The sequence below is a fragment of the Chenopodium quinoa genome, unplaced genomic scaffold (genome assembly GCF_001683475.1).
Source record: "Chenopodium quinoa cultivar QQ74 unplaced genomic scaffold, ASM168347v1, whole genome shotgun sequence".
Lineage (NCBI taxonomy): Eukaryota > Viridiplantae > Streptophyta > Magnoliopsida > Caryophyllales > Amaranthaceae > Chenopodium > Chenopodium quinoa.
The window spans coordinates 496,726-524,256 of record NW_018743503.1 but is presented as its reverse complement, the minus strand read 5'-3'; the positions used below and the strand labels follow the sequence as shown (position 1 = coordinate 524,256).

The following is a 27,531-nucleotide window of genomic DNA, read 5'->3' as shown; positions in this document are numbered from 1 at the left end:
GCCAAAAAACCTTCCACTTCACTGAAGAGGAAGCCAGTTCAAGGGCGAGAGGCGACTCCCCATCCTAAATCTAAGAAGCGGGAGCCGTCTGCTCTTGATTTCACAAAACTCCGTTATCCTACGGGAAATAGGAAACCGGTTCGTCATATTCAGGCGGACGGGTCAAAGCAAACGTTCACAGATGCTCGGCACCTGCTAGAGCAGAAGAAGAGTGACCGATTATCAGAGTCGGCTTCTACTTCAAATTTTCAGGACAGTTTGCAAAATGCCTCGATGAGGCCAACTCAGTCGTACCATGAGAGTCAGTCAGGCGGCACCTCCCGTTAGTCTGGCTTTCATAGTGCGCAGGCGGTACCAAATTTGCCATTTGCGCCGCAACAACAATATTTTATGCAGCCACCTCCATTTGGTGGACCTGCAGCAAAAAACGTCCAACCTATGGACTGGCAGCTACGGCTGCTTAGACTTGGTGAACAGCCGTCGGCCTTCTCCAAGGAAATTACTGAAGCCGCTCAGCCGGCCAAAGTAAAAAATGTTTTAGTAGGCGCCTATGATGGCACTACTAACCCGGAAGACCATCTGATGGCATTCACCAACCTGATGTACCTTCAAGGGTTGGATGATCCCACTTGGTGCAAGTGTTTCCCAGCAACTCTCAAGGGAATTGCACAGCAATGGTTCGGCAACCTGCCGACTGGTTGTGTAAACAGTTTCAGGACGCTTGCTTACTTATTTGCCTCCAACTTTGCAATGAACATCCCTGCGAAGAAAACGACCCTTGATTTGGGAACAATTCAGCAGGGTGAAAAGGAGGGGCTTCGTTCCTACATCAGGCGGTTCAACCTGATGAGAATACAGATTCAAGGGTTACCGGATGAGGTAGCTTATACTGACTTTTTTAGAGGTCTCAAAGACGGGTCTACCTTCAAATTTGATTTAGTTCGAAAAAGGGTGGCGACTCTTCAAGAGGCCTTGATTGAAGCAGAAGCCTATATACAGGCGACTGATCTGTGTACAATGAAACAGTCGGACGGGAAGAGGTTCGACAATAGAGAAGGACGACAGAAACAGTCGTCCAACAAAGATGAAAAAAGAAAAGGGGTCTGGGCGGCTGATTCCTCTAAACAGCCGGCCAAGAAGAAAAAGGAATTCAAACCATACTCCCCAAAGTATGTGTTTAACAAGGATAACCAGTTTATCCTAAAAGAAATAAAGGGACGGCTCTCAATTGAGAAACCGCTCCCCATGAAGGGTTCTGCGAGCAACCGGAACCAAGACAAAATCTGTGCTTATCATGATGACATTGGTCATCACACCAACGACTGCATTAGTCTCATGCGGTACCTAGACCGCTTGGCTGATCAAGGTGATCTTGACACTTATGTCAAGAAATCTACGGGGAATACTTCCTCAAAAAAGCAGTCGGCCAAAAAGAATCAACAGGCCGACAGTTCCGATACTGATGATGCAGTCGTCTACACCATTGCAGGCGGCTTCTCAGGAGGCGGCCCCACTATTAGGGGCAACAAAGATAATATAAGGCGGTTAGATGTAAATTCCGTTCACCAAGAACGACCGTCCAAATATACATTTCCTGAGATTGTCATCACTGAAGAGGATCTAGGAGGAATAAGGGGGCCGCATGACGACCCTCTCGTTATTGAATGTAAAGTGGCCAACCAGAGAGTTGGTCGAATCCTCATAGATACTGGGAGCTCTTCAGATCTCATCAGCAGCAAATGTCTGTCAAAACTGAAATATCAGACGGACTGCATACATCCGGCCTCCCACCCTTTAATAGGGTTTGGAGGAGGAGTCGTCCACCCACTGGGACGAGTTGATCTACCCGTCCGCCTGGGCGAAAAAGGGGAAGGACGACACATGGTAGTCCGATTCCTAGTTGTAGAGGAACTCTCTGCCTACAACATGATTCTGGGTCGCCCAACCCTGAATAGTGCCAAGGCTGTTATAATCCCGTCACTTATGCTGCTTAAGTTTGAAAGGGACAATGGAACAGTCGGCTCCCTAAGGGGAGATCAGAGGATGGCCCGAGAGTGCTATCTCTCGGATGTCAAACCCACTGCTAAGGCCACTGGGTCAAGTGGAGAAAAAACAGACCTTGACAATGTCAAGGAAAGTGCGCCTGTTCAAGAAACAGGCGACAGAAAAAGAAAGGCGTCCCAGACAGAGTCCGCCAGAAAGGCAAGAAAATAGACGCCTGTTCTGATTCACAACTGATAGTCAGTACAATGGCGAATACGAAGCAACACATCCGGCCATGATCAAATATTTACAGGCGGTCCGACAAGCAGTCGGCTCCCTTGAGGATTTCCATCTGATCCAAGTACCGAGATCAGAAAACAACCAGGCAGATGCACTCTCGAAATTAGCATCATCCGCCTCCTCCGATACTCCTCGAACTGTGTTTTGGGAAGTAATGGAGAAGAGAAGCATCGAGGAAAATCCTATTGGAATTCTAGACAGAAGCTCAACCTGGATGGATTCAATCAGGGCATATCTGACAAACGGTACACTGCCGGATGATCCTCAACAGGCGGCATCACTGAAAAAACGAGCCTCCTGTTTTGAAATGATACAGGGGGAACTGCACAAGAGGGGGCACCTTCAACCCTTCTTAAAGTGTGTTACTCCTGAAAAGGGACGAGAGATACTAGATGATCTTCACTCTGGTTTCTGTGCTTCCCATATAGGTGGTAGGATGCTTGCTCAAAGGGCAAGGCGGCAGGGCTACTTTTGGCCTACTTTGGAAGCAGATGCAATGGAGATGGTGAAAAAATGTGACAAGTGCCAAAGGTTTGGCAAATTAATTCACCGTCCGGCTACTGACCTCACTACCATTCACAGCCCACTACCGTTTGCTAAGTGGGGCATGGACATTCTGGGTCCATATACGCCTGCTACAGGCGGCAGAAGGTATATACTTGTTGCCGTTGACTACTTCACTAAATGGGTAGAGGCGGAGGCTGTAAAGGGAATCAAGACGAAAGATGTAATTTCATTCATTTGGAAAAGCGTCATCACTCGGTTCGGGGTTCCCATGTCTATGGTTTTTGATAATGGTCCCCAATTTGAGACGCCTGTTCTCAAAAGCTGGTTGGGAGACCAAGGAATTGGACATTACTTTGCATCTGTCGGCCGTCCACAAGCAAACGGCCAGGTAGAAGCCTTTAATAAAATCATCTCAGACGGTCTCAAGAAAAAAATTGAACGAGCAGGCGGCCTATGGGCAGATGAACTACCACATGTTCTTTGGGCCATTAGGACGACTGAAAAAGGGGCGACTGGAGAAACTCCATTCCTCCTAACTTATGGTGCAGAAGCTGTTCTTCCAATAGAACACTACGAGCCGACTCTTCGAGTAATGCTATATGACGAAGAGGCAAACTGGGAAGCTATGCGCCTGGCATTAGACTCACTTCCTGAAAAGAGGGGCAATGCTGTTTTGCGCCATGAAATCTACCGCCTGAGAATGACTAGATCATACAACAAAAAAGTGCACAGGCGTCCACTCAAAGTAGGGGACTTTGTACTTAGAAAAATGGAAGCAGTTGGTAGGGCTAACGAGTCTGGCAAACTAACTCCCAACTGGGAAGGACCCTACCGAATCTATGCGGAAGTCAGGGACGGTACCTACCGTCTGGAAACACCAGACGGACAACCGTTGCCTCGAACTTGGAATGTAGATAACCTTAAGAAATATTTCTTTTGAATGATGTAAAGTAAAGAGCTACTTAATAAAGTTGGCACTTACTATTCAATTTTGTATTACGAGGGGCATGCCGTCTGTACCTTTACAGTCGGCTACTCTCCATTGAGTTTTTTCACTCTATCTTCAGAGGGGCATGCCGTCTGTACCTTTACAGTCGGCTACTCTCCATTGAGTTTTTTCACTCTATCTTCAGAGGGGCATGCCGTCTGTACCTTTACAGTCGGCTACTCTCCATTGAGTTTTTTCACTCTATCATCAGAGGGGCATGCCGTCTGTACCTTTACAGTCGACTACTCTCCATTGAGTATTTTACTCACAATACTTAGCTAAAAAGATTAGGGCCTGGCCGACCCTGTGCCTAACAGGCGGCTACCCTTCTTTGACTTAGCACCTACGTTCACCAAGAACTTACCAAGGCCACCGGCCGAATGATCAGACCAGGCGCCTAGTCAACTGATCTAACTTTTAAAAACTAATCCGACCTGTCCCAACATTATAGCAGGCGTCCGGCGGCATCCATTCGGATGAAATTCGTCGCAGAGAGCAGCTCCCTTTTGGGTGGAACATTGTTCTATAAACTAATTACACGGCACCTATACGACTGTCCCAAAGGGCAACCACGTAGCCGTTTTTGAGACAAGGATAACTCTATCACTAACCAAACCAGTGGTAGCAGTTGACATCTGAGTCAGATGACCGCCTGTATTACTTGGGATAAATGCAGGGGGTACCTATTGAGTTAATAGCCAACAAACATTGGCGAATCAAGGGGTCTAGCCGGCCTACGCCGCCTGGTACCTCTACTTCTCAAACAAAAGTGACGGCGACTGAGTAACTCCAAAGTTAACTCATAGTCACTCCTTCAAATTTGGTATGGAACCTAAAAAGTTTGAGTCGTCCGCCTGTTTTATACAAACAAGGGCACTCGAACCCCTATTCCTACTGGATAACCTATTGAGTAAATAGCCAACAAACATTGGTAAATCAAGGGGTCTAGCCGGCCTACGCCGCCTGATACCTTTACTACTCAATCAAGATTGTGACGAAGACTAAGTAACTCCTATGTTAACTTAATAGTCACTCAAACTTAGTACTGAGCCTAAAAGGTACGAGTCGTCCACTTGTTTTTAATAAACAAAGGCTCTCAACCAATACTCTTGCTAGGTTAATAAATAACAAATTAGAGGCCAACATTGGCAATAAAGGGAAACAACCGGTACCCGCCGCTTGTTTTCCTACTTAAATTCCTTGGCTACTTGGTAATTCTATTTACTTGGTCAAATTGAATAAAGAGTTCGAATACCGATTGATTAAATGGCCGACTGATCATCTATCCTGGAAACAGACAACCAGTCGTCCAGGGGCATAGGCGGCATACTTACTATTTGTACCTGTCTTAACGTTCGGCCATACACAACAGTCTGTCTAGTGAGCAAATTTCAAATACTTAGACAAATTTGAACAAAAACAAAAAATTTGATTAAAATGAGCCGGCCATAAAAGACCAGCAGAATATTCAAAACCCCGTCCCCCTGGCCGGGTAATTACAAAGCAAACGGCACGCAGGCCGTGAAAAGAAAAAATATACTTAAAGCTTAAGAAGGGGGCAGTTCAGTATCAGCAGCAGCCGCCTGGTCAGCACTCTTCTTGCTGGACTCGGCCTTAGCTGCATCATCTTTTGATGCCTTACCCCCAAGTGGCACAAGCGCCACAACCGGCTTTTCCTCCTCCAACGCAACGTCCATCGCCTCTTCTTCAGCAGCCGCCAGGATCTGTTGATTATATATTTCCGAACACTGGCGGTACGTTCTTTCCCATGAGGCAAAGTCGGCACTGGGGAACAGTCGTTCCCAGGTCATGCGTTGGATTTGGGCGGAGTCTTCCACCATCTCCCGGACGAGCTCTTGTTTTTCTTGCTCGGCCTTGTCCGAGAGCTCTTGGGTAAGACTCTTCTCCTGGTTCACCAGGCGTTCTTTTACGTTAGCCAAAGATTTCTCCATGGCTTCGTAAGAGTGCATTTTCTGACGAAGGGGCTTCAGCTCGGCTTTAAGTTTGGTGACGGTCCCCTCCAGCTCGTCAACCTTCTTTTGGGCCGCCTCTAGCTGAGCCCGAACAGCGGCGGTCGCCTGCGCCTGATAATAAAGAAGATCAATGGTCAGTACTTCATTTTGGGCAATTTGAAACATTGCTTTATCACAGCTGGAGGCGGCCATAGCCTTTGCGGCCTTTACCTCTTTGTTTTTCCGATCAATCGGCTTGCGAAGGCTGTTGACTCGGAGCAGGGCCTAAGTACAAAGAAAAACAGGCGTCAGTTTCCAATCAAAAGGGTTAACAGGCGTCCTGGAACTTCAAAAGGGTATACCTCAGCTAGGATCCCCGAAATTCCATCGAGGTCAAGGGTGCCGGCACCCTTGACCGCCTCCCGGTCAGAGGGAGGAACTACTTTAACCATTGACTTGGCTACCTCAACCAAGTCAAGTCCCTGGGGGCCGGCTGCATTAAGCAGAAGGAAAAACAAGTTAGACCTAATCAAGAAGGAAGCAAGAGTGAGTTTTTACAAGCAAGGGTCCATACATCTAGGCGGCCCCGCTTGGGTTTTTGAAGAAGTGGCCGGCTGCTTCTCAGCCGCCACTGTTTTCCTGGAAGACCCAGGAGAGCTTGCAACGGTCGTCCTCCGGGCCTTGGGGTCCGGCTGTTGCGAGGAAGAAGCCCTTGGAGTGCCAGACTGAAAACAAAAAGAGTTAGTATATGCATAATACAACTTAAAGGGGAAGAGTTTTCAAAGCTTACCAAGGGTGCCTCCTTGCTGGGGGAGTCGGCGTACGACTGCTTCATTAGCGAAACCCGCAGCATGGCCGCCGCAGTCTTAGATGCCGTTATTTTACTCATGGCGTCGGCTGAAAGAAATAAACAGCAAAGTTAGTAAAAATCCCAAGTAAACAAGGCGTGAAAGAACAGAGTATTCGTCAGGCCGGCTACCTCTAGAGCACCGACTGCCGAGGCCACAGGCGGCCAAGAAGTACTCATCATAGAGCCACTTGAAGCTCGGGACGCAGTGTAGGGGTACTTGCTCTCGTACCCCTGAAGTAGAGTTCACCCTAGTCTCTACTTTGAAGAGTCCTTTGTCTAGGATCTCTCTTTTAGCCTTTGGGGGAACAGGCGGCATGCTGCGGCCGCCTGCAAGAAGAGGCGGATCCCTGTTCCACTTGTTAAATCGTTTGTTCAGCTCCGTGTCTGAACTCTCGATAATAAGGAAGGTGTTCCGCCAATCCTTCCATTTGTTTGCCTTACCTCTCGTCATGAGGTAACCCCTGTGGCTTGTTAGTTGATACCAGCCGGTACCTCCCGACTTAGGGGTCCGGCTGAGATAGTTCATGTGGGCGAAAGCCTCAAAACTTGGCTCCACCCCGTTCAGTTCGCACCCGGCCACATAGCCGAGTACGTTTACCCAAGAGTTGGGGGCTAACTGCCATAACCCCAGATCATACCCATCTAAAATCCGCTGAACGGCCGGATGTAATGGGAAGCGCAGACCAGCTTTGATGGCCGCCACATAGCAGCCAAAACAGCCGTCACCATAGCTGGTACCAGCCGGCCAGACGACAGTATCTTCTGGATCCGGCACAAACAGTAAATACTCCGGGCTCATTTTGTGGTTAGCAATAAAGCTCGCCACGTTGTCTCGCATGGTTGCGATCCGGCCCCGGGGCACCCTGCAGTAGTAGGGGGTGTTTTCCTCTCTGTAAGAGGCGGACGGCTCTGCCCAATTATCCCCCTTCTCCACTGCATGGGAACTTCTCGCCTCTTGTAGGCGGTTATGTTTTTCTTCTGAGTCAGAAGAACTATGGTCAGAAGAGCTGGAATCGGACTCGTCCCCTGACGAGTCCGAAGAGGACGACTCCTCCCCTCTCCTAGAGGGGCCCGCCTCCTCTCCCTTAGAAGGAGCAGAAGGTAAATTGGACATGTCCACGGTTAGATGAGAAGGGAACACCTTGGTCCCTCTCTCAGAACTGTCAGCTTGACAGTCGCCTCGTTCCACATCTGGCGCCTGGTCAGATGTTTCGCTAAGGAGTACCCTTTGGGAGGAGCCGTCTGAGTTTGATATTCTAGCAGTCTTTTTTGTTCTGGCCATCACGTTCTGCATAGACACAGATTCAGTCGGACTTTGTATAAAGGGCAAAGATGGGTCCAGAAAAGGGCAGGCGGCACTCCTAGTCCTAGATTCAGCCGTCCCCGGTGACCGGCTGATCACTAACTTAGGGCGTGTCGTGTGCTTCCATGGTGCCATTTCAAAAAATAAAAAGAAAATTAAGAGTAAGAGAACTGAGTTACCTGAACGGATGACAGTTGATGAAGTCCTGAAAGTTCGGGTCAGTCGGCTTGTCAGAACAGGCGGTAGGCAGAAAAAGTCCGAAAATGTCAGAGCAAGTTCAGGGGTCCGAATGTTCTCGCAAAAATTCTCAAATGTAAAAATGACCGAAGTCAGCACTTCCTTTTATAGGCAAAATGAGAAGGCGAAGGGTCGCTTCCGAATTCAAATTTGGGCGGGAGAATCTCCCGGCCGTCTGCAAGGTGACACCTGTAACGGGCCGTCGCCTGTCACCGTGCGACGCCTGTCACAGGCGACACGTGACCAGTCGCGTGCCACCTGTGAGGGGCAAATGATTAGGGGATTTTTATCCACCAAGCACCGTTTGACAAGTGGACCAACCAGGTTCCGCCACGTGTCCACCCATGCCAAATGGGACAACCGGCCATCAAGGCCCATTTCAGTCTAGAAGCCCGATCGGCCCTAGGTTTACCTTAAACCTAGAGAGTTGCACGCTTCCCAAGGCTATAAATACTCGATTAATCCTCATTAATCAAAAAACGGAACAGACCGAATACATTACGGAACACACTAATAACCGGCTGATCTCGCTAGCAAAGCAGATTACCTACATTAAATACTCTCACCTAGAGAGACCTTATTACTTTAATTTCTGTATTAATTACTCCTTAATCAGGTACTAACTTGACCGTTGGAGGCGGAGCTCTCAGGAGTCTCCGTTATTTTGCAGGTACAGGCGTCCGGTTCCAGTCTCGGAATTGTAACTCTCCCGCAGGACATCAGAAAACCCCGAAACAAGGTCCTTGAAGAGAGTGATTCTAGGAAGAGTAAAGAAGTTGAGAAGGTGAGTGATTCACTTGATGAGGATGAGCATGATGTGTCAAATAAAAACTGTTAGGATGCCAATGAGAAGGTCATATTGAAGAAAGCGTGCACAAGGATGTGATCAAACCCAAAATTCCCTATCCTCAAAAGTTCTTGAGGTGCAAGATTGATGATCAATTTGGAAGATTTCTTGACATGCTTAAGGAAATTCATCTTTCTATCCCTTTCACCGATGCTTTGGAAACATATGCCAAACTATTCTAAGTTCCTTAAGGAAATCTTGAGTGGAAAAAGTGAGTGTATTGAGGTTGACTCGGTGAAGATTGGGGAGTGTTGTAATGATCTTATCGATAATGACTTACCCAAGAAGATGAATGATCCGGGCAATTTTCCAATACCTTGCAACATCAATGGAAAAGTGTTTCAAAGTGCTCTTTGTGACCTTGGTGCTAGTGTTAGCATAATGCCATATTCTGTCTTCAAGAAGCTTAAGCTAGGTGAGCTCCTCCCAACCAATATGACCCTACAATTGGCCGACCGTTCTTTTAAGTTCCCCAAGGGTAGAATTAAGGATGTCCCCCTTAAGCTAGGAGAGTTCACTATCCCCGTTGACTTCATTATGCTAGAGATTGCGGAAGATGACAACATTCTTATCATTCTAGGGAGACCACTTCTAGAAAATTCGGGTGCCTTGATAGATGTGAAAGGTGGCATTATTACTTTGTGTGTTAGTAATGATTCGACTAGTTTCAAGCTTAAACCAATGCATGAATCTCTTTCTTTTGTGCAAGGAATTATGTGCATTAATTCGCTTCATTTGAATGATATTTCTTGCACTCTTTCATTGTCTACTAGTGATGTCATTGAAGTTTGTGACAATGTTTCTATAAGCATTACTAGCAAATTGGTTAGTGATGACAAGAAAGAGACCTCTAACTTTCTCTTTTCATTTTAATTTTCATTTCACTTTTCTTATCTTCTCTTTTCTTCACTTGCTTTTGTGTTTGTATTTTTAGGGTGTTTTCATGCGATTTTGATTCTTTTGATCGAGCATGAGAATCATTTGGGAGTGTTAGGTGTTTGTGATGAGAGTGCGCTCGATATTCTTTAAATTTTGAGCCATGTGAGAAAGGTAAATAGAATGAAGAATCGTAGAACAATGTTTTAAGAGGGAGTAAGAGGAAAAACAGGGGTGCGTGGGCATGAAGAAGGAGTGTGCGGGCGCTCCAAAGAAATGCCGAGAGCAAATCAGCAGCGCGACCCACGCGCGAGCGCGCACGAGCCCAGGCCGAGCTATTTCCTCCTTTTTTCTTTCCTTTGTCCTCACTTCTTTTTCTTCTAACTCACGACACTCACTCATTCTCACTCTAAACTTCAATCCTTAACTCCCCAATCTTCCCAAACATCATCCTAATTCACAAATTTCCCACACAAATCCATCAATTCCCACACAATTCTCCTCAAATTAACCATTTTCTATTCTACTACTCACCTTTTCTTCTTCTTCAAGCTTCAATCTCCATTGAAAGCAAATTGGGGATTTTCAAATTTTTGTGAATTGGTGCTCCAAACTTGGTTAATTTTGCTTCTTGTATGGTATACTCATCTTATCTACTCTTATGATTGCTTGATTTATCATATTTGGATGAGAATTTGATTGTTTCATACTTGTGAGTACTTATGGTTGTTGTTTACTAATCTTTTATGCTTAACATTTGTTGTTGTTGATTGTTTAGCATTATTGTTCATCTTTGGTGAAATTTTGGTGAAGTTTGGAAGTGGGTCTCTTTGTTGATTGCTTGTGGTGGTAGTATTGTGGTGATTGGTGATATTGGTGTTGGTGGTGCTTGTGGTTGATAAATTGAGTTGTTTGGTGTTCATCTTTGTGGATAAACCATGTCAAGAGTCTTGGGATCATTGACTTCCAAAAGGAGGAAGGGGAAGGAGCCTCAACAAACCCCTCAAACACAAGCCTCCAATGAACCCTTACCTCTACCAACTCTAAAATTCCAAAGCCCACTACACAAATCAATATACAACGACCTTAAAAAGAGAATCATAAGACCTTCTTGCCATTATCGTAGTAGAGACGTGATCAAATTAGACATCAACGAGGATTTGTGGTTGCTTTTTGAGAACCTTCGGTAGGCGTTTTTGTAAACTTCGCATACCGAACCTATCTTTAGCCTACAAGGGAGTTTCTAGCTTCCTTCTCTACCACACCAGTTGGTGACGCCAATTTCGAGATTACCTTCCAACTTTTCAATGGTCCCCATACTCTTTCACTCCGGGAATTCAATGAAGCTCTTGACTTCAACCCTGATGTCGATCTCCTTTTCCCCGAGTATGAACACTTCAATGGTTATGCGGAGTACGCATGATGGAACGTGATTTCGGGGAAGGAGCAATTCACTGCTCGTTACTCTTTGGCAAGTGATGTTTTCCAACCATGTCTTCGGGTGTTACATAGGATTTGGGTACTCGGTTTTCCCCAAGCAAGATTTAGGAAAGATGTCGAAGCTTGAGTTGGTGGTACTTTGGCTAGCCACTAGAGAAGAGTGGCGAGGGAGGTTGAACATGGGACATTCATGAGGAGTTTTGTATCAATGGTGGGAGGAAGGAAAACGGGTGAGATTACTTGTGGAAGTATGGTCACTCGGCTAGCTTCAAGCTTTGGGTAGGACCGCTATCTTGCCTCATGCACTCTGGTGGGCGATGCTAATGATATCTACCTCGACATCCCTCAACTTAAGCAAGTGAATTTCATTGCAAAGAATAACAATGATGAGGTAGTCGATTGGTTAGTAAGGAATTAACACCGGTGTTATCTCCCAAACCCTTCCTTGACTTCCTTGCAATGAGATGCAACGAATGTTTGGTTTGTGCCCTTGAGCAATCGGTTACCGAGTGATGAGGAGGAGGATGAGTATGGTGATGATGGTGATGGTGGTGAACAACAACAACATCAACAACAACAACATCAAGGCTCCAACCAAGATTTGGAGGCTTTGCAAGCACAAACAACGAGCTTGCAACTTGGCTTGCAAGGCATGTTCGAGCAAGATTTTGCGGCCATGCAGACTCAAATGAAGAGCATGCAAGTTGGTATGCGAGGGCTCATGGAGATGCAACAAGGTATGTTTTTCCAACAACAAGCATTGTTTGATGCGAGCGTCAACTGAGGCGAAATTACCTCCGCGGTTAATTATCCATATTTTCCGCCACAACACGGTCCCGTCCATCTTGGGGGGGTGATGGTAAGCCTACATATCCATTTTGGCAAGGTCCGCAAGGACCTAGTACCGAGTTGCGCTCTTTTTCGGATGAGCACGGTAACTATGATTACCATGTGCTCTGTGGGAGCGACTACAGAGGGGGATCCTAACTACCCCTATGTCGATCCCACTCATCCCGCCCCCTTAAGTTGCCCCCGCAATATACTCCCTTGACCTCTTGGCAATAAGAGAACTTTCGAGGTCATTATGGTTGGCCACCCGGTTACACCGGGGGATGGGATCCTTATGGACCCCCGTCCGGCTTTTCCTATGATAAGGAGGATGATGACGGTGGGGCCAGGCCTAGTGGCCAATAGTCCCCTATTTGTGCTATTTCCTCCGTCCCATTATTATGTGATCATTTGCTTTGTATGATGGGATGTTGAGATGATCTCTTTCAAGCTTGGGGGGACTTATTATTCTTTGTTTATGGAGTGGTGTGGGTGTCTTAAGCGTGTTTGTTATGGATATGATTGTTGCCTTCTCGCTTTGTTGTGCATGTGCCTTTTTTTCACCCTTGAGGATGTTGTTGGTTGTTGTTTTGATGATGATAATTCTTGATGATTCTTGTTGTTTTTATTTTTGATGATTTTTTATGATGTTTCTCGATGATGATTCTTAGTTTTTTATTAATTTTTGATGATGACTTGAATAATGATGATTGTGCTCCTTTTCAATCCAAATCCCATGAATCCAAATCCCTAAATCCAAATTCTTTGTAGTTAGTGTATAGTTTTATTTTGTTGCTTTTGTTTTGAAGTTACTAACATTTTTCTTTGTGTATAGCCTATTTTCTTTCTCATATTGCCATGTAGTTCTTGCTATGCTTCTTGGAGCAACATGGAGGTGTAAGCTTCTCTATGCTTCTTATATAAAGTCTAGCTTGGATCACTTGGTGAGATCTTTCTATATTACCCTCTTTATTTTCTTTATTGTTTGCTTAAATTAGGATTAGGTTAAGAAGAGTTGAACGGTTCGAGGATGTTTGCTACCAACACTGTAAGGGTGTTTAGGGTCATTTGTGTTATAGTCGAATGACCACTTATTTGACGATTGGGATTTATATGATTTTGCATGCATCTTTGTGCTTTTCTTTTGCTTTCCCTCTTCTTTTCCTTTTCTTCTCCTTTCCTTTTTTTCCCTTTTCTTTTCTTTTCTCTTTTTATTTCCTTTGAAAATAAAATAAAATCCAAAAAGGATATTTGGGCATTGTTTTCTTTTGTTTTGTTGCATTCGCTTATGATTTGGACATAATACCATTTGAACTTGTACTTTTGAATAAATGACTTCCTACATGGTATCCGTATGTATGGTTTGAGAATATGCTTGGTTGATTCTAGGATACAGTATACTAAGGTAGTTTGTTTAGAACTTTTGGGACCTTGAAGCCCTAGTCTACTTGTTTGTGGTAAGAAGGTGTTGTTTCCTATAGTGGAAAGCTAATAGTGAGTTTTTGCCATAACCATGTGAGGTTTCATTTCTTCAAGCCTTCTACCTATTTTGCATGAGCGGCACATAGATCCTTGAATATCGCTTACTTTATCTAGAACTTGACTTTTATCTCTTGAGATCACGACCAAACCATTTTGGAAGAACAAAGGCATCTTTTCGGGGTGGTAATTTTTCCTTTGCTAGGATTAGTTTTATATTTTTGGTTTTGGGTTTATATTTGCCTTCTTGCTAACCATTTGAGCCTTATACCTTCTTTTCTTGCCATATTATTAGCTTTTGAGCCATTTGTTTCATTTTTGTTTCCATTTTTAGTTTTTGTGAAGCAATTGGTCCTTATTTTGTTGGTGATTATGGTGTATAAGTGTGGATATTTGGTTCTTTTGATGAAAGCAAGTTTGTATTGTGTATATTGCATGAATCAAGGCAAAATGCAAGTTGAAAAAGCCGTCCATAGTTAAACGAGGCGAGGACATAGCAATAAAGAAAAAAAAACAAGTGATAAATGAAAAACACAAAAATATTTTGATGTAAGTGTGCTCTCCCTAGTTTAGAGCATTGAGGACAATGCTCCATTTCAGCTTGGGAGGAAGCGGTCTTACGCTTTTTGTATATATGTTTGTGATTTTTTATTTGAATAAGCTTGGGGGTGTTGGTGTTTTTGTTCGGTAATTACTTGATTATGATGTTGAGGATTGATCACCCTTTGCTTCACAATTTAGGTTTACCACCAAATTTCAACTTTTAGCCTACCTTTACCTTTTTCGCCCATACGTCACAACCTTTTCCAAAACCTTTTGACCTTTATGGTTGAGTCACAAGTCGGTGGAGGGAGATGGGAGTCAAGCTTATGGAGCGGTTTGCATAGTCAAGATGTCGAATAACCCTAAAATTTCTTCTTTTCCGGTTCCTTCGAGGAATCATTGGGATGCTCACTAGAGGTGGATTTGAAGCTAGTAGGGAGAACGCGGTAAGATTGTTTGGGATGAAGGTGAATTGTGTCTTACTAATTCTCTATGCTTAGCGTAATTTTATGTTTCAATCAACCTCGGATATCTTGGAACTTGCATACCCTTATTTTTTTAGGAAGTTGTGCATTCATTTGTATTTGGTCATTTGCAAAGGTCCATTTCAAAAGCATTTGTATTCTTTTTCCTTTTTGATTTGATTTTTCCTTTTATGCTTTGCCTCGTTTTACTTTGAGAGTTATGGGTTAAGCTCTTTGGAAACCCTTAAAAGACCTCACTCATCCTCATCTGCGACTTTGGGTTTTTAAGGGCATGTAATAGCTAAAAACAATCGTGATTCCTACGTTAGTGAGTCTTAGTGTATATTTTTGTCTACTTTCTTTCCTTTTTCTTATTTGAGTAAGTCTTTTATCCTACTCCTACTTACTTTTGTTTTTGCTCAAGGACGAGCAAAAGTTTAGCTTGGGGAGTTTGATGAGTGCCATTTACGGCACTAAAATAGCATTATTTTGGGATGATTTTAGTTGCTTTTATAGCTTTCTTTATGCCTTTTTCCTTAGTTTTAGTCTTTTATTCTCTAGTTGATCTCATTCTAGTTATTTCTCCCTTTTTCTTATATTTTTGTAGTTTTTATCGTCTTTTCCCTTTTACTTGGTTGCTTTTCTTTATTTTCAGGAGAAAGGTGGAGTCCAAGGCCCTTCATGGTGATTCCTCAAGTTAGAATGCTTAAAGCGCAAGGTAGATGCTCTCTTATGGCTCACAAAGCAAGGGATGGTTTACTCCAAGACTTGATGCTTGCGCCCTCATGCTACGCTCTCTTGAAAGTATGGTGTTGAACCCACCGTAAACTCATTTTGCGACTGCCATCCCCATTGGCAATCAAGAGGAGCGCACCTCTTGCATTAATGGAAGCACGGAGGAGATCCACAGCACCAGAGGCGCGGGCGCCTTGGCTGGTGGCGTGGGTGCGCATGCTGGTGGCACGAGCACGCATTCCTCGCGCACGGGTGCACCACTTGAGTTCCCAGTTTCGTACCCTTTTCTTCGCGGTCGTGCATTCCGGAGAGAGGGCGCGCCTGTACGAGTTTCTTTTGGATGTCCACTATTTCCCCTTAATTAGTTATTCTAGAGAGAGATTTTATTCATTGAATTTATTAAAGAGGCTAGAGAGAGAAGTTTTTGGAGTTAGTTTGGGGGAGCTCTTAAATTTTAGAGAGAGAAACTCTTGAATTTTGATTTGTACTTCAACATTTTCTTCAATCAAGTTTGGATTTCCTTCAATAAATGATAATTAGTTAGATTTTCTTCCTTTAATTCCTCTCAATTGCTTTATTTTGCTTTTGATACATGAATGATTGTTTGACTCGTTAATCTTTTGGGTAATAGTTTGATTGATTTGAATTTCTACTTGATTTAGCTTAAGATGATGATGTTTGTGATTTACTTAGTTTTGTTCTTCAATTTCAATATGCTTAGTAAGTATACTCCTTGCTAGGGAGATGGTGAAGCATGCAGGAATGATGGATTATTGCTAATTGATGGATTTTGATTGATTGAATGATGTGATTAAATTGGTTGATAGAATTGCGCATGTGGTTGAATTGTTAAGGAGTGATCAACCTTGATTTTCAAGCTAGATTGCATTGTGATTTCTAATGACACGAACCATTGATTTAGGGATTGCAATTATTGATTGAATTTGATTTGTGATTCTTCTTGCTAGTCATTCATAGAGGAAACCTAGTTTGACTTCTAGGAGATAACCCTTTGAGTTCTCTTGATTGTAATTACTATCCTCCTTTACAACGTTTGGTTGATTGATTTCCCCTTGATTGGCATAACCATCATGATTTTATGTGGATCCTAATCCCTAGTGCTTTTGATATTGAATTCCCTTTTTAGTCTAGTTGTTTGAGACCTTAGTTAGTCATATTCAACATCCTTCTTATTCTTCGAAATAGCTTGACTTTAGGCTATAGTAACCTTTCTCCCATTCCTCGTGGTTCTACCTTTGACTTACCCTATAATTGGTTTAGGATTTGTTGAGTGTTATAAATTTTGTTGATAAGGTTTTAAGAATTTAATGACGTGTTTTCACCCTCTGTCAATCATTCACGCTAACTCTGCCATATTTTCGTCCTGAAATACTACTTCTCACATATATATATTTTCTTAAAATTCATTTGACTATCTCCTTGGTCATTACCATTTGATTTCTTAAATGCCTTATTTTCTCATTCTCATTCGTAAACTTAACACCTTACTTTTAAGAGTATATACAAGATAGGATTCATCATGCAAATCATTTAAATCTCATAGACTTACCCCCAACAACTTCAATTCAAATCCATAGTCAATCCTCTTCCAAGCTTGTTCACTTGTTCATTCTGACTTCCTTAATAGACACCACCTCCTCAAGTGTACTTTTAGCAACTCAATAAACTCCAATTGTTATTCTTGTCAAAGACAATTCCCTCATTTCCAAATCCCTTATAACTTATATAACTATTCCTACAACAACCATGGGCAACCAACCATTTCCTAAGTTATTGTCTTATAGCTTTCCAATTAGGATTGGGCGTGACCTTTACAACTTCACTGTTCATTCATTATGTTACCCTTTTTCCTTATTTTTACGTTCATATATAAATTCTTTGGACATTTTGATGTCTTTATCCATCTTGGCAGCTTAATATACCAAATTTCAAACCTTAGGAATCAAGCTCCCTTCTTCCTATATAGGTGGTTTTGCATTTCATTACTTTCATACATATATCCATGATGAGGTTTTTGGTGGTTGTAAATCCATGCTCTGCCAACTGTTGAGCTACAGTGGCTAATCATTCAATTAAATATATCCATTATTGGAATTCTCATGCCACCTTACTTCACCTCGTTGAGAAAATAGTTGCCAAAAGATAGGTCGAAACACATTATTTCACTCTGATTATTGACACCAACCAACCTAACAAAGGAATTAACTATCAACAAATAATTCGAATTAAATTTTGAGGTAACATATATTTGTATCCTCATTCATAAAATTCGAAAACATATATATATACTTTTGATTGACAAACAACCAAATAGTTCATTTAGTTGAACAAACAAATAAAAATAAAATATTCCCTTGAATCACTACCCAAGAAAAGAAGGAAGGGATTAAATATGGTGCTTGAATCACTCAAGGAAATAGGTAAATGATTATACAAGGCTTCTCTAAGAATTGTAGCATTGCTACATGATATATTCCGTTATAACAATGTAACACCCGGATGGGAGATGCTCTCTGCGACGAATTCACCCAGATGAGCGTCGCCGGATGTCTACTCATATTGGAGAAGACGATGGTTTTTAATATCATTCGGCCATTGGCCTCATCAGGTCGTTCTAAAACGAACCATGCTTAGCTGCCAAGGTTTTGGACTTAGCTTATATCTACTCATGTTGGAGCAGACATTGGGTTTTAATAAGGTCGTTTGTACCTTGCACACACGGTTTTCCCATTGGGAGATGTATATAGAAAGCAATAAAAATCATTGAAAATAAAAAGCAGCTTTTATGGATGGGCTCTTTATTTACATAAATTTACAAGTCTTAGAAGTAGTAATTTTTAAGTTATCTACATTCCAAGTTCTGGCTAGCTGCCTGCCGTCTGGAGTTTCCGGGCAGAAGGTGTCGCCTCTTACTTCTTCATAGATCCGGTAGGGGCCTTCCCAATTGGGAGTCAACTTTCCTTGCTCATTGGCCCTACCGGCTGCCTCTATTTTCTATAACACAAAGTCCCCTACTTTCAAGGGCCGCTTGTGTACTCTTTTGTTGTAGGCTCTTGTCATTCTCAAACGGTAAATCTCATGACGCAAGGCGGCATTGCCTCAGTTCTCCAGGAGTGAGTCCAGTGCTAGCCGCATGGCCTCCCAGTTATCCTCTTCGTCATACATCATGACTCGAAGTGTCGGCTCATAGTGTTCAATGGCCATGAGAGACGGAGTTTCACCGGTTACCTCTTTTTCAGTTGTTCTAATGGCCCATAGGACATGAGGCAACTCATCCGCCCATAGACCGCCAGCTCTTTCGATTATCTTTTTAATGTCGTCTAAGACTAGCTTATTGAAGGCTTCAACCTGGTCGTTTGCTTGGGGACGGCCGACTGATGCAAAGCAATGAGAGATCCCTTGGTCTCCCAACCAATTCTTGAGAGAAGGCGTCTAAAACTGAGGGCCATTGTCAAAGGCCATAGACATGGGTACCCTAAACCGGGTGATGATATTCCTCCAGGATGAAGGAGATGACATCCTTTGTCTTAATGCCTTTGACCACCTCTGCTTCTACCCACTTGGTGAAGTAGTCAACAGCCCCTAAAACATAGCGTCGTTCGCCTGGTGCAGGCGTATAAGGACCTAGAATGTCCAAGCCCCATTTGGTGAATGGTACTGGGCTATGGATGGCCGTTAGATTTGTGGCTGGACGGTGTAAGAGTATGCCAAATCTTTGACACTTATCACATTTCTTCACCATTTCCATGGCGTCTGCCTCAAGAGTAGGCCAGAAGTAGCCTTGCCGCCTGGCCCTTCTTGCTAGAGACCTGCCGCCTATGTGGGAGGCACAAAAGCACGAGTGCAGGTCCTTCAAAACCTCTTGCCCCTTTTCTAGGTTGATACATTTCAAAAGAGGTTGCAGATAACCCTTCTTGAGAAGCTCTTCATTATGAATCTCAAAGTTGGCTGCATGTTTTTTCATTACAGCCATTTCTGGATATGCATCCAGCAAAGTGCCGTCTAGCAGATAGGCCCGGATGTCATCCATCCATGTTGAACTCCGGTCTAGTATTCCAATGGGATCTTCTTTAATACTTCGTTTTTCCATTACTTCCCAAAAGACCGACCGAGGTGTATCACTGGAGGCGGATGATACCAACTTAGAAAGAGCATCCGCCTGATTGTTCTCTGACCTGGGCACCTGACTTAGATGAAATTCATCAAGTGTCCCATGTAGGGTTTCGTAGTGACCAGACACTACGCGGAAGGAAACCCACCAAGACCCGCCCCTTAATTAAAGCAATTAAACAAGCATAATAAACTTAATCAAACAAGATTAAGGACAAGAATTATACCTTTGATGCGTGCTTCGCTCCCAAAGAGCTCTTACTTCAAAATCCCGAAAAGACGAGATCTCCGACGGATCGTACCCTCAACCCGACCCGAGCGTCCTAAGTCTTGAAGGTTAGTCAAGACCCGGACAAAATAACTATGAGTTTTACGAATCAAAGGTTTACTCTTTTCTTAGAGTTGCCTTTTTAATTCCACTCAAGGTTGTATTCTCAAAATCCCAACCAAGTGGGTATTTATAGAGAATAGGGACTTGAAACCCCTTTTCATTATCAATGTAGGATCATGTGCATTTGCAATAATTTATTTAATTCCAAAATAAATAATTAGGCAAAAGCAATCACAAGCCAACAAGTGGAAAAAGGAGAGAATGGGTTAGGTGAGGACCATATCCCATGGGGGGGACCATTGCCTTGCTCCCCAAGGGAAGCTTGGTGGCTTTGGTCCCCACCTCTCCTTAAACCGCCACTCACAAGGCAGCTAGGCTGGCTGCCAGCACGAATAGCCACCTAGCATGCCTGGCTGGCGCACCACGCATCACCCAGCCCAGCACTTGCGTGCTGCTAGCGAGCCACGCCTTGTGCTGGGCGCTGGGCGCTGCTGCCTTGCTATTGCAGGCACACGCACACGCATGTGTGGTGTTGTTGCCTTGCTATCGCAGGCACATGCACATGCATGCGTGGCTCTTGCATAGCCAGCATAGCCAGGCAGCATACGCATGGCCCTAGCCAGCCAGCACCACTCGCCCGTGCTCGCACAGCTACATGCATCCAGGCCAGCACGCACTAGCGCTGTGCTTGGTGCGTGGCCTGCGATGGTGCCTAGCACACACGCAAGGCCAGCGCTGCCTGCCAGCCAGCTGTGCTTGGTGCATGGCCTGCGATGGTGCCTAGCACACACGCAAGGCCAATGCTACCTGCCAGCTTGCTGTGCTATGGTGCATACGCACACGCACACACGCATGCGCCTAGCACTGCGATGGTGTTGTGCGTGGTGCTAGGGGGCTGCGATGGTTCCCATGAGCACCCAAGCACCCAGGTTAGCACGCTGCTAGCTGCGATGGGCTGCCTGGTGCTTGTGGGGCTTGCAATAGCTGCCATGCGCACCCAGGCACCCATGCTAGCATGCTGCTAGCTTGCGATGGGCTGCCAGGGCGCGCTTACGCTGAGATAGCGCCTAGCACACCATGGTGCGCCTAGGCTTGCGATGATCTAGCCTAGCCTAGCTATAGCTACGCTCATACTTGTTGCTTATGATTTTGCGACGCTCGGTCTCAACGCCCTAGGCTCGATGTTCGACGTCTGTACTCGTAAAACTCTGTCAACTCATTAAATCCTTTCGGATTAATTCGTCGTCTCAGATCGGTGATTCGATTGGGTTCGACCCGAAGGGTTTAGTTAAGATCAAGCTGTAATATCAATTGTACCTCGATATTACTGATCGGAAGCGGCCTCCACCTAGGCATTTCGATCAATTGACCTTACTGAATAATTAGCTCTGTAATAATTTTGAACCCTTTATCAGAAGAATACACTTGTTGGAAGGACACCATTCCTTTCAATCTCCCACTTGTCCTTCCGGACAAGTGTACATACAGTGTATAGCTCATTTCCTATATCACTTAATGTTTCTTCGTGAACTATAAGGTAAGATTCTTTGTCATCCTTATTACGTTTAGAAGTGTTTCTCGATCTCCGAGTTCAACTGTCAATAAGCAGATGATTTCGAAAATCCATCTGAGCACGGCCATGCATTTTCACAATCTCGCTCTTCGAGTGGCCTTGTAAACAACAAAACATTTTCCCTATTGTTAGTAAGGGGACAATCCCAGTCTTATATTGTAAGTTCTTCTTACTAAGAGGACATAGTCTCCCGAGTGTTCCCGTTATGGTCCCCAGTTACGGCAGACATTTGGAAACATCAAAGAGTCTAGTACTCAAACAAGAAAACTTCACAGTACTCATGGTCGGAGGAAATAAGTTCCAATAGTCATAATGAGAAATGTACTTATGACAAAATTTAAATTTTCTTAAAGTATTCTCATAGGTCTTATCTAGTACAGTTCTAAACTGTACCTGTGCAAATGATTTATGACCGTCACATCCTCGTAGCACAAGAAACGGTGCTGTAAATCATACTACACACTAATCTATGGTGGTCATCAATCGTCCATCTTTTAGATGACCTCGATTAGGGATACTTTTCGATTTAATATTCAATGTTCACTTAACAGGTGTTTCTTTATCCAAGACATGGTCTTGATACCTTGTTTTGAATATTTCCGTAAATCGAATGGACTCATTATTTAATTCTAAAGCACAATTAAATAGTAATGGAGTGAATGATAATTAATTACTCCATTAATGAATGGTTTTAATACAGTGTTTTACATTAAATGTCCTATTTAATTAAAACACATGTACATGGAATTTCAAAGCCAGTCTCCAACATGATTGATTCCCATTGCCTCAATGTACTTGTTGTGTTTCAATTGAGGCAAAGGTTTAGTCAAAGGATCGGCTACATTATCATCCGTGTCGATCTTACAAATTCTTATTTCTCCTTCGGATTTCCATTCCCTTATCATGTGAAATCGCCTTTGCACGTGTTTGACCTTCTGGTGCTCTCTCGGCTCCCTGGCTTGAGCGATAGCTCCATTGTTATCACAATAGAGTTGTATCGGCCCATTGATTGAGGGTACAACACCAAGTTCTCTAATGAACTTGCGAATCCAAATAGCTTCCTTGGCAGCTTCTGAAGCGGCCAAGTACTCGGCTTCAGTTGTAGAGTCTGCAGTGGTGCTCTGCTTGGCACTCTTCCAGCTAAACGCTTCTTCATTCAGAAAGAATATGTACCCGGACTGTGACTTGAAGTCGTCTCTGTCAGTCTGGAAGCTAGCGTCGGTGTAACCTTCAACAACCAGTTCTTTGTGGCCTCCATACACCAGGAATTTATCCTTGTTCCTTTTCAGGTACTTAAGGATGTTCTTGGCCGTAGTCCAGTACGCCTCTCCTGGGTTCGATTGGTATCGACTCGTTGCACTTAGGGCGTACGATACATCTGGCCTTGTACATATCATGGCATACATGATCGATCCGATTAGCAAAGCATATGGTATCTGATTCATTCTTTCTCGCTCAACAGGTGTTTGTGGACATTGTTTCTTGCTGAGAGTTATGCCATGGGACATGGGTAAATGCCCACTTTTGGCATTTTCCATGTTGAATCGAGCTAGTACCTTATCAATGTAAGTACTCTGGCTTAATCCAATCATCCTCTTAGATCTACCCCTGTAGATCTTGATGCCCAATATGTACTGTGCCTCTCCTAAGTCCTTCATTGAAAAGCACTTTCCCAACCAGCCCTTTACGGAATCCAATAATTTTGTGTTGTTTCCAATGAGCAGTATGTCATCGACATACAGGACTAGGAAAGCTATATCACTCCCACTGACCTTCTTGTATACACAAGACTCATCTAGATTCTTGATAAAACCAAACTTGCTAATGGCTTCATCAAATTGCAGATTCCAACTTCTGCTGGCTTGCTTTAGTCCATAAATGGACTTCTTCAGCTTGCAAACCTTTCCAGCGTTACCTGGATTGACAAAACCTTCTGGCTGTATCATATACACAGTTTCTTCCAAAATTCCATTAAGGAAGGCGGTTTTGACATTCATTTGCCATATTTTGTAATCGTAATTTGCAGCAATCGCTAGGATGATCCGGACGGATTTTAGCATTGCAACTGGTGAAAAAGTTTCGTCATAGTCAATCCCGTGGACTTGTCTATAACCTTTTTCCACTAGTCTAGCTTTGTGTATTGATACATTTCAGTCCTTGTCTATCTTCACCTTGAAGATCCATTTGCAACCAATGGGTGTATAACCCTTGGGAAAATTCACCAAGTCCCAGACCTGATTTTCAGACATGGAGTCCATCTCGGATTTCATATCATCTTGCCATTTTGCAGAGTCGGGGCTCGTCATAGCTTGCTTGTATGTCGCCGGCTCATCACCATTTATGACTAGGGTGTCCTGATCATCAGTTAAGACGATACTGAGGTATCCGTCTAGTTGAGATCTTTGCCGTTGCGACCTACGTAAGGTAATCGGTTGAGCATTTACATTGTCTGTTTGATTCTGACCAATCTTCTTAGATGCTTCCAAAGTATCTAGATTGTCAATTTGACATTGTTGCTCGTCCTCTCGAACTTCGTCGAGTTTGATTTTCCTCCCACTTGTCATTTTGGAAAGGTGATCCTTCTCCAAAAAGACACCATCACGAGCAACAAAAACTTTGTTCTCGGATTTATTGTAGAAGTAATACCCTTTGGTTTCTTTTGGATATCCCACAAAGAAACACTTATCCGATTTGGGGTGAAGTTTGTCCGAAATTAATCGCTTGACATATGCTTCACATCCCCAAATCTTGAGAAAAGACAACCTAGGAGGTTTCTTAGTCCATAATTCATATGGAGTCTTTTCAACAGCTTTTGACGGAGCTCTATTCAGTGTTAGTGCTGCAGTTTATAGCGCATGTCCCCAGAAAGAGATAGGGAGTTCACTAAGACCCATCATTGATCAAACCATGTCTAGCAAGGTTCAATTCCTCCGTTCGGACACTCCGTTCCATTGAGGAGTTCCGGGAGGTGTCAACTCTGAAAGAATGCCATTTTCTTTCAAGTGATCGTCAAATCCATGGCTCAAATATTCGCCACCTTGATCCAATCGAAGTGCTTTAATTTTCTTGCCAAGTTTTCAGATTTATTCGACATTAAGTAGATATTGCCATATCTACTATCATCGTCGGTGAAAGTGATGAAATATCGGTAACCTTGTCTTGCGGGTGTGCTCATTGGTCCACATACATCCGTGTGTATTAGACCTAATAAGTCACTTGCCCTTTCTCCCAACTTGGAGAATGACTGTTTTATCATCTTGCCTAATAAGCATCCTTCGCAAAATTTTCAAACGACTCTAAATCGAATGAGTCAAGAACACCTTCTTGAAGAAGTTTCTAGATGCGTTTGATGTTAATATGGCCAAGACGATAATGCCACAAGTAGGTTTGATTCGACTCGGTGGTCTTAGCCCTTTTGGCAGTATTCTCGATGTTATAGACCTGTTTGTCTAGTGAAAGCACATAAAGACCATTTTCTGAATCTGCCTTACCATATAAAACATTATCAAAATATATAAAACAACTATTGTTTTTTATTCGAAATTCGAATCCTTTGGCGTCCAACGCCTATATTGAAATAATGTTTTTGGTCACTCTAGGAACATGATAACAGTTTTCAAGTTCTAGAACAAGCCTAGTGGGCAAAGACAAACTGAGAGTTCCAACGGAGACGGCAGACATTCTTGCTCCATTGCCGACCCGAAGCTCGACCTCTCCCTTCTCTAGCCTCCTACTTATCCTTAGTCCCTGAGCATTGGAACAAAGGTGTGAGCCACATCCGGTATCTAATACCCATGATGTTTTGCTAGCGAAGTTTAAGTCTATAACGAAAATACCTGATGAAGAAGCAACGTTACCGTTCTTATCTTCCTTGAATTTGAGGCAGTCCCGTTTCCAATGTCCCTTCTTCTTGCAGTAGAAACATTCGGAATCAGATTTAGAAGAAGCTGCCTTCTTGTCCTTGTTTCCCTTGGCAGACTTTGACTTAGGCGGGAATTTCTTCTTTTTCCCTTTAAAGCTCTTCTTTTTGCTCGCATGTTTGAACGGCTTGCCCTTCCTCACCATGAGCATGTCATGCTTGCCCTCATCCTTGAGGGTTTGCTCGGCATGCTTCAACATACCATGAAGCTCGGTGAGGGTTTTCTCCATACTATGCATATTATAGTTCATCTTGAACTGATCATAGCCTTTGTGAAGGGAGTGGAGAATGATGTCAATTGCCATTTCAGTTGAATACCAAGCATCAAGCCTTTCCATGTTTTCAAATAATCCAATCATTTTGAGAACATGCAGGCTGGCTGGCTCTTTTTTCTTGAGCTTGCTCTCAAGGATCTGCCTGTGGGTTTCGAACCTTTCAGTTCGGGCCTGCTCTTGGAACATATTCTGAAGTTCAGAAATGATCTCAAAAGCTGTCTCCTTTTCAAAGAAAGTCTTTTGAAGATCCGGAGACATTGTGGCCAACATGATGCATTTCACATCCCGATTGGCACTTTGCCATCGGTTAAGGGCAGCCTGAGTGACCTCCTCATTGGGAGCGTCGGGCGTTTCCTCATCAAGGACGTATTCCTTTTGCTCCTGCATTAGTACAATGAGGAGATTTCTTTGCCAATCAAGAAAGTTTGGCCCGCTCAACTTCTCCTTGTCGAGAAATGAGCGCAAAGAGAATTGGTTTTTGTTTGAGTTACTTGCAGACATGATTTCTACAATTGAAAGAATTTGAAGTGAAAAACCATTCATACATAAATAAGTTGAAATTTAAAGCGTTCATGCACATATTCAAACTTATTGAGCATTTTATCCACGCATTCTTAAGATTGTCCCTTATGAGCGAGAATAAAATGATTCCGAGATCCCAAAGATCAAGAAATGGTTAAGCATTCTTTGGCTTGTCTTAATCATTAAATATCTTAAGGTAAGCAATCCAATTGCTAATAGCTCCAAGCTACTCTCGGTTTGATAAAATGTTGCATCTAATGCATACTTGACATTTTATCTCTTTTGCCACGATATCTAAGGACTCCTTACTGATATCGTTGAGCTTAACCAAGACAACTTGTATACCTAGTATACCTTACGTTCCTAGGGAAGTAGTGATGCCTCGCTTTGGCGTAATCCATCACATGCGCGCATTAGTTCGGTAAGTGTTGTTCTTGGAACGACAAATTTTAGCTCAATATTATTAAGGGACCTAGGGTATCTATGTTGGTTGATTTAAGTGAACTTAACTAATCATCGCAACATAATAGAAATCCTAGACATGTATCTAGAAAACATATATATATAATAACAATATATAAGGCATAAAAATAGATGCATTTGGCAACTAGCATGACCCCTTGAAATCTTCAATTTCCGTGGGTCTTCATCTTGGCTCGTCTTCGTCGAAACGCCGTCTTGAGACTTCTTGGCCAAAATGAAATAAAAGAAGCTAGCTAGAACGACTAAGATTAATCTAATAGTACAAAAATACTTAACGGTTCGCAGACCGTATTTAGATTTACAAAAATACATAACAGAACACAGCCCGTATTTTCTATCCTAGTCGGGCCCCACTAGTTGCCATTTTCAAAGAACTTTCTTTGAAAAACAATTTTCATTCACCCGTTCACTATTTGTGAACGGCCCATGCAATTTTACGAAATACATAATCAAACACGCAAAACTAGTAACTAACTTAGGTGGTTAATCCAATTAACGCGCCTAATTAAAACTAGTCAAATTGGTTTAATCCATTATTTCTAAACGCAAAAAGCTTACGCGCTTAATTAAGCTCCCACTAAATTCCGCATCCGTACTTAATTAATCCGATTAATTAAGTCGGTATAACCCGTAATTTGTCAAATTTTTGCAAAATCGAAAATTGAGGTTTTTAGCCTCGTTAAAATAATTACCAAAATATTTTAAAAAGGAATAATGCAAAAATTCATAGCTCAAATATTAAGCAAAACCACCCAACACAACTCTTGGTGGGAGCGCACTATGGCTGCTAGGCAGCCCATGACATGGCGCCATGGTGCGTGGGTGAGGCCTGTTGTGCCTAGCAAGCAGTGCCGCTAGCCCAGCTGCCTACTAGCATGCTGCGCATGCTTGCTAGCACGCTGGTGCCTGCGAGCATCTGGCCTGCTGGGCAGGCGCCTCTTGATGCTCGTGGTGCGCTGGGCTGG

General features: G+C 43.3%; 1 protein-coding gene across 1 annotated transcript; it reads left to right on the top strand.

The window, feature by feature from the left end:
• The first annotated feature begins 9,132 nt into the window (after positions 1–9,132).
• LOC110739557 lies at positions 9,133–9,840 on the top strand. The gene has a single exon (XM_021920014.1). It carries the CDS (start codon positions 9,133–9,135, stop codon positions 9,838–9,840), a length of 708 nt encoding a protein of 235 aa, XP_021775706.1.
• Positions 9,841–27,531: the final 17,691 nt, after the last annotated feature.

Coding starts and splice junctions, on each gene's coding strand:
- LOC110739557 (XM_021920014.1), top strand. CDS start 9,133: ATGCCAAACTATTCTAAGTTCCTTAAGGAAATCTTGAGTGGAAAAAGT.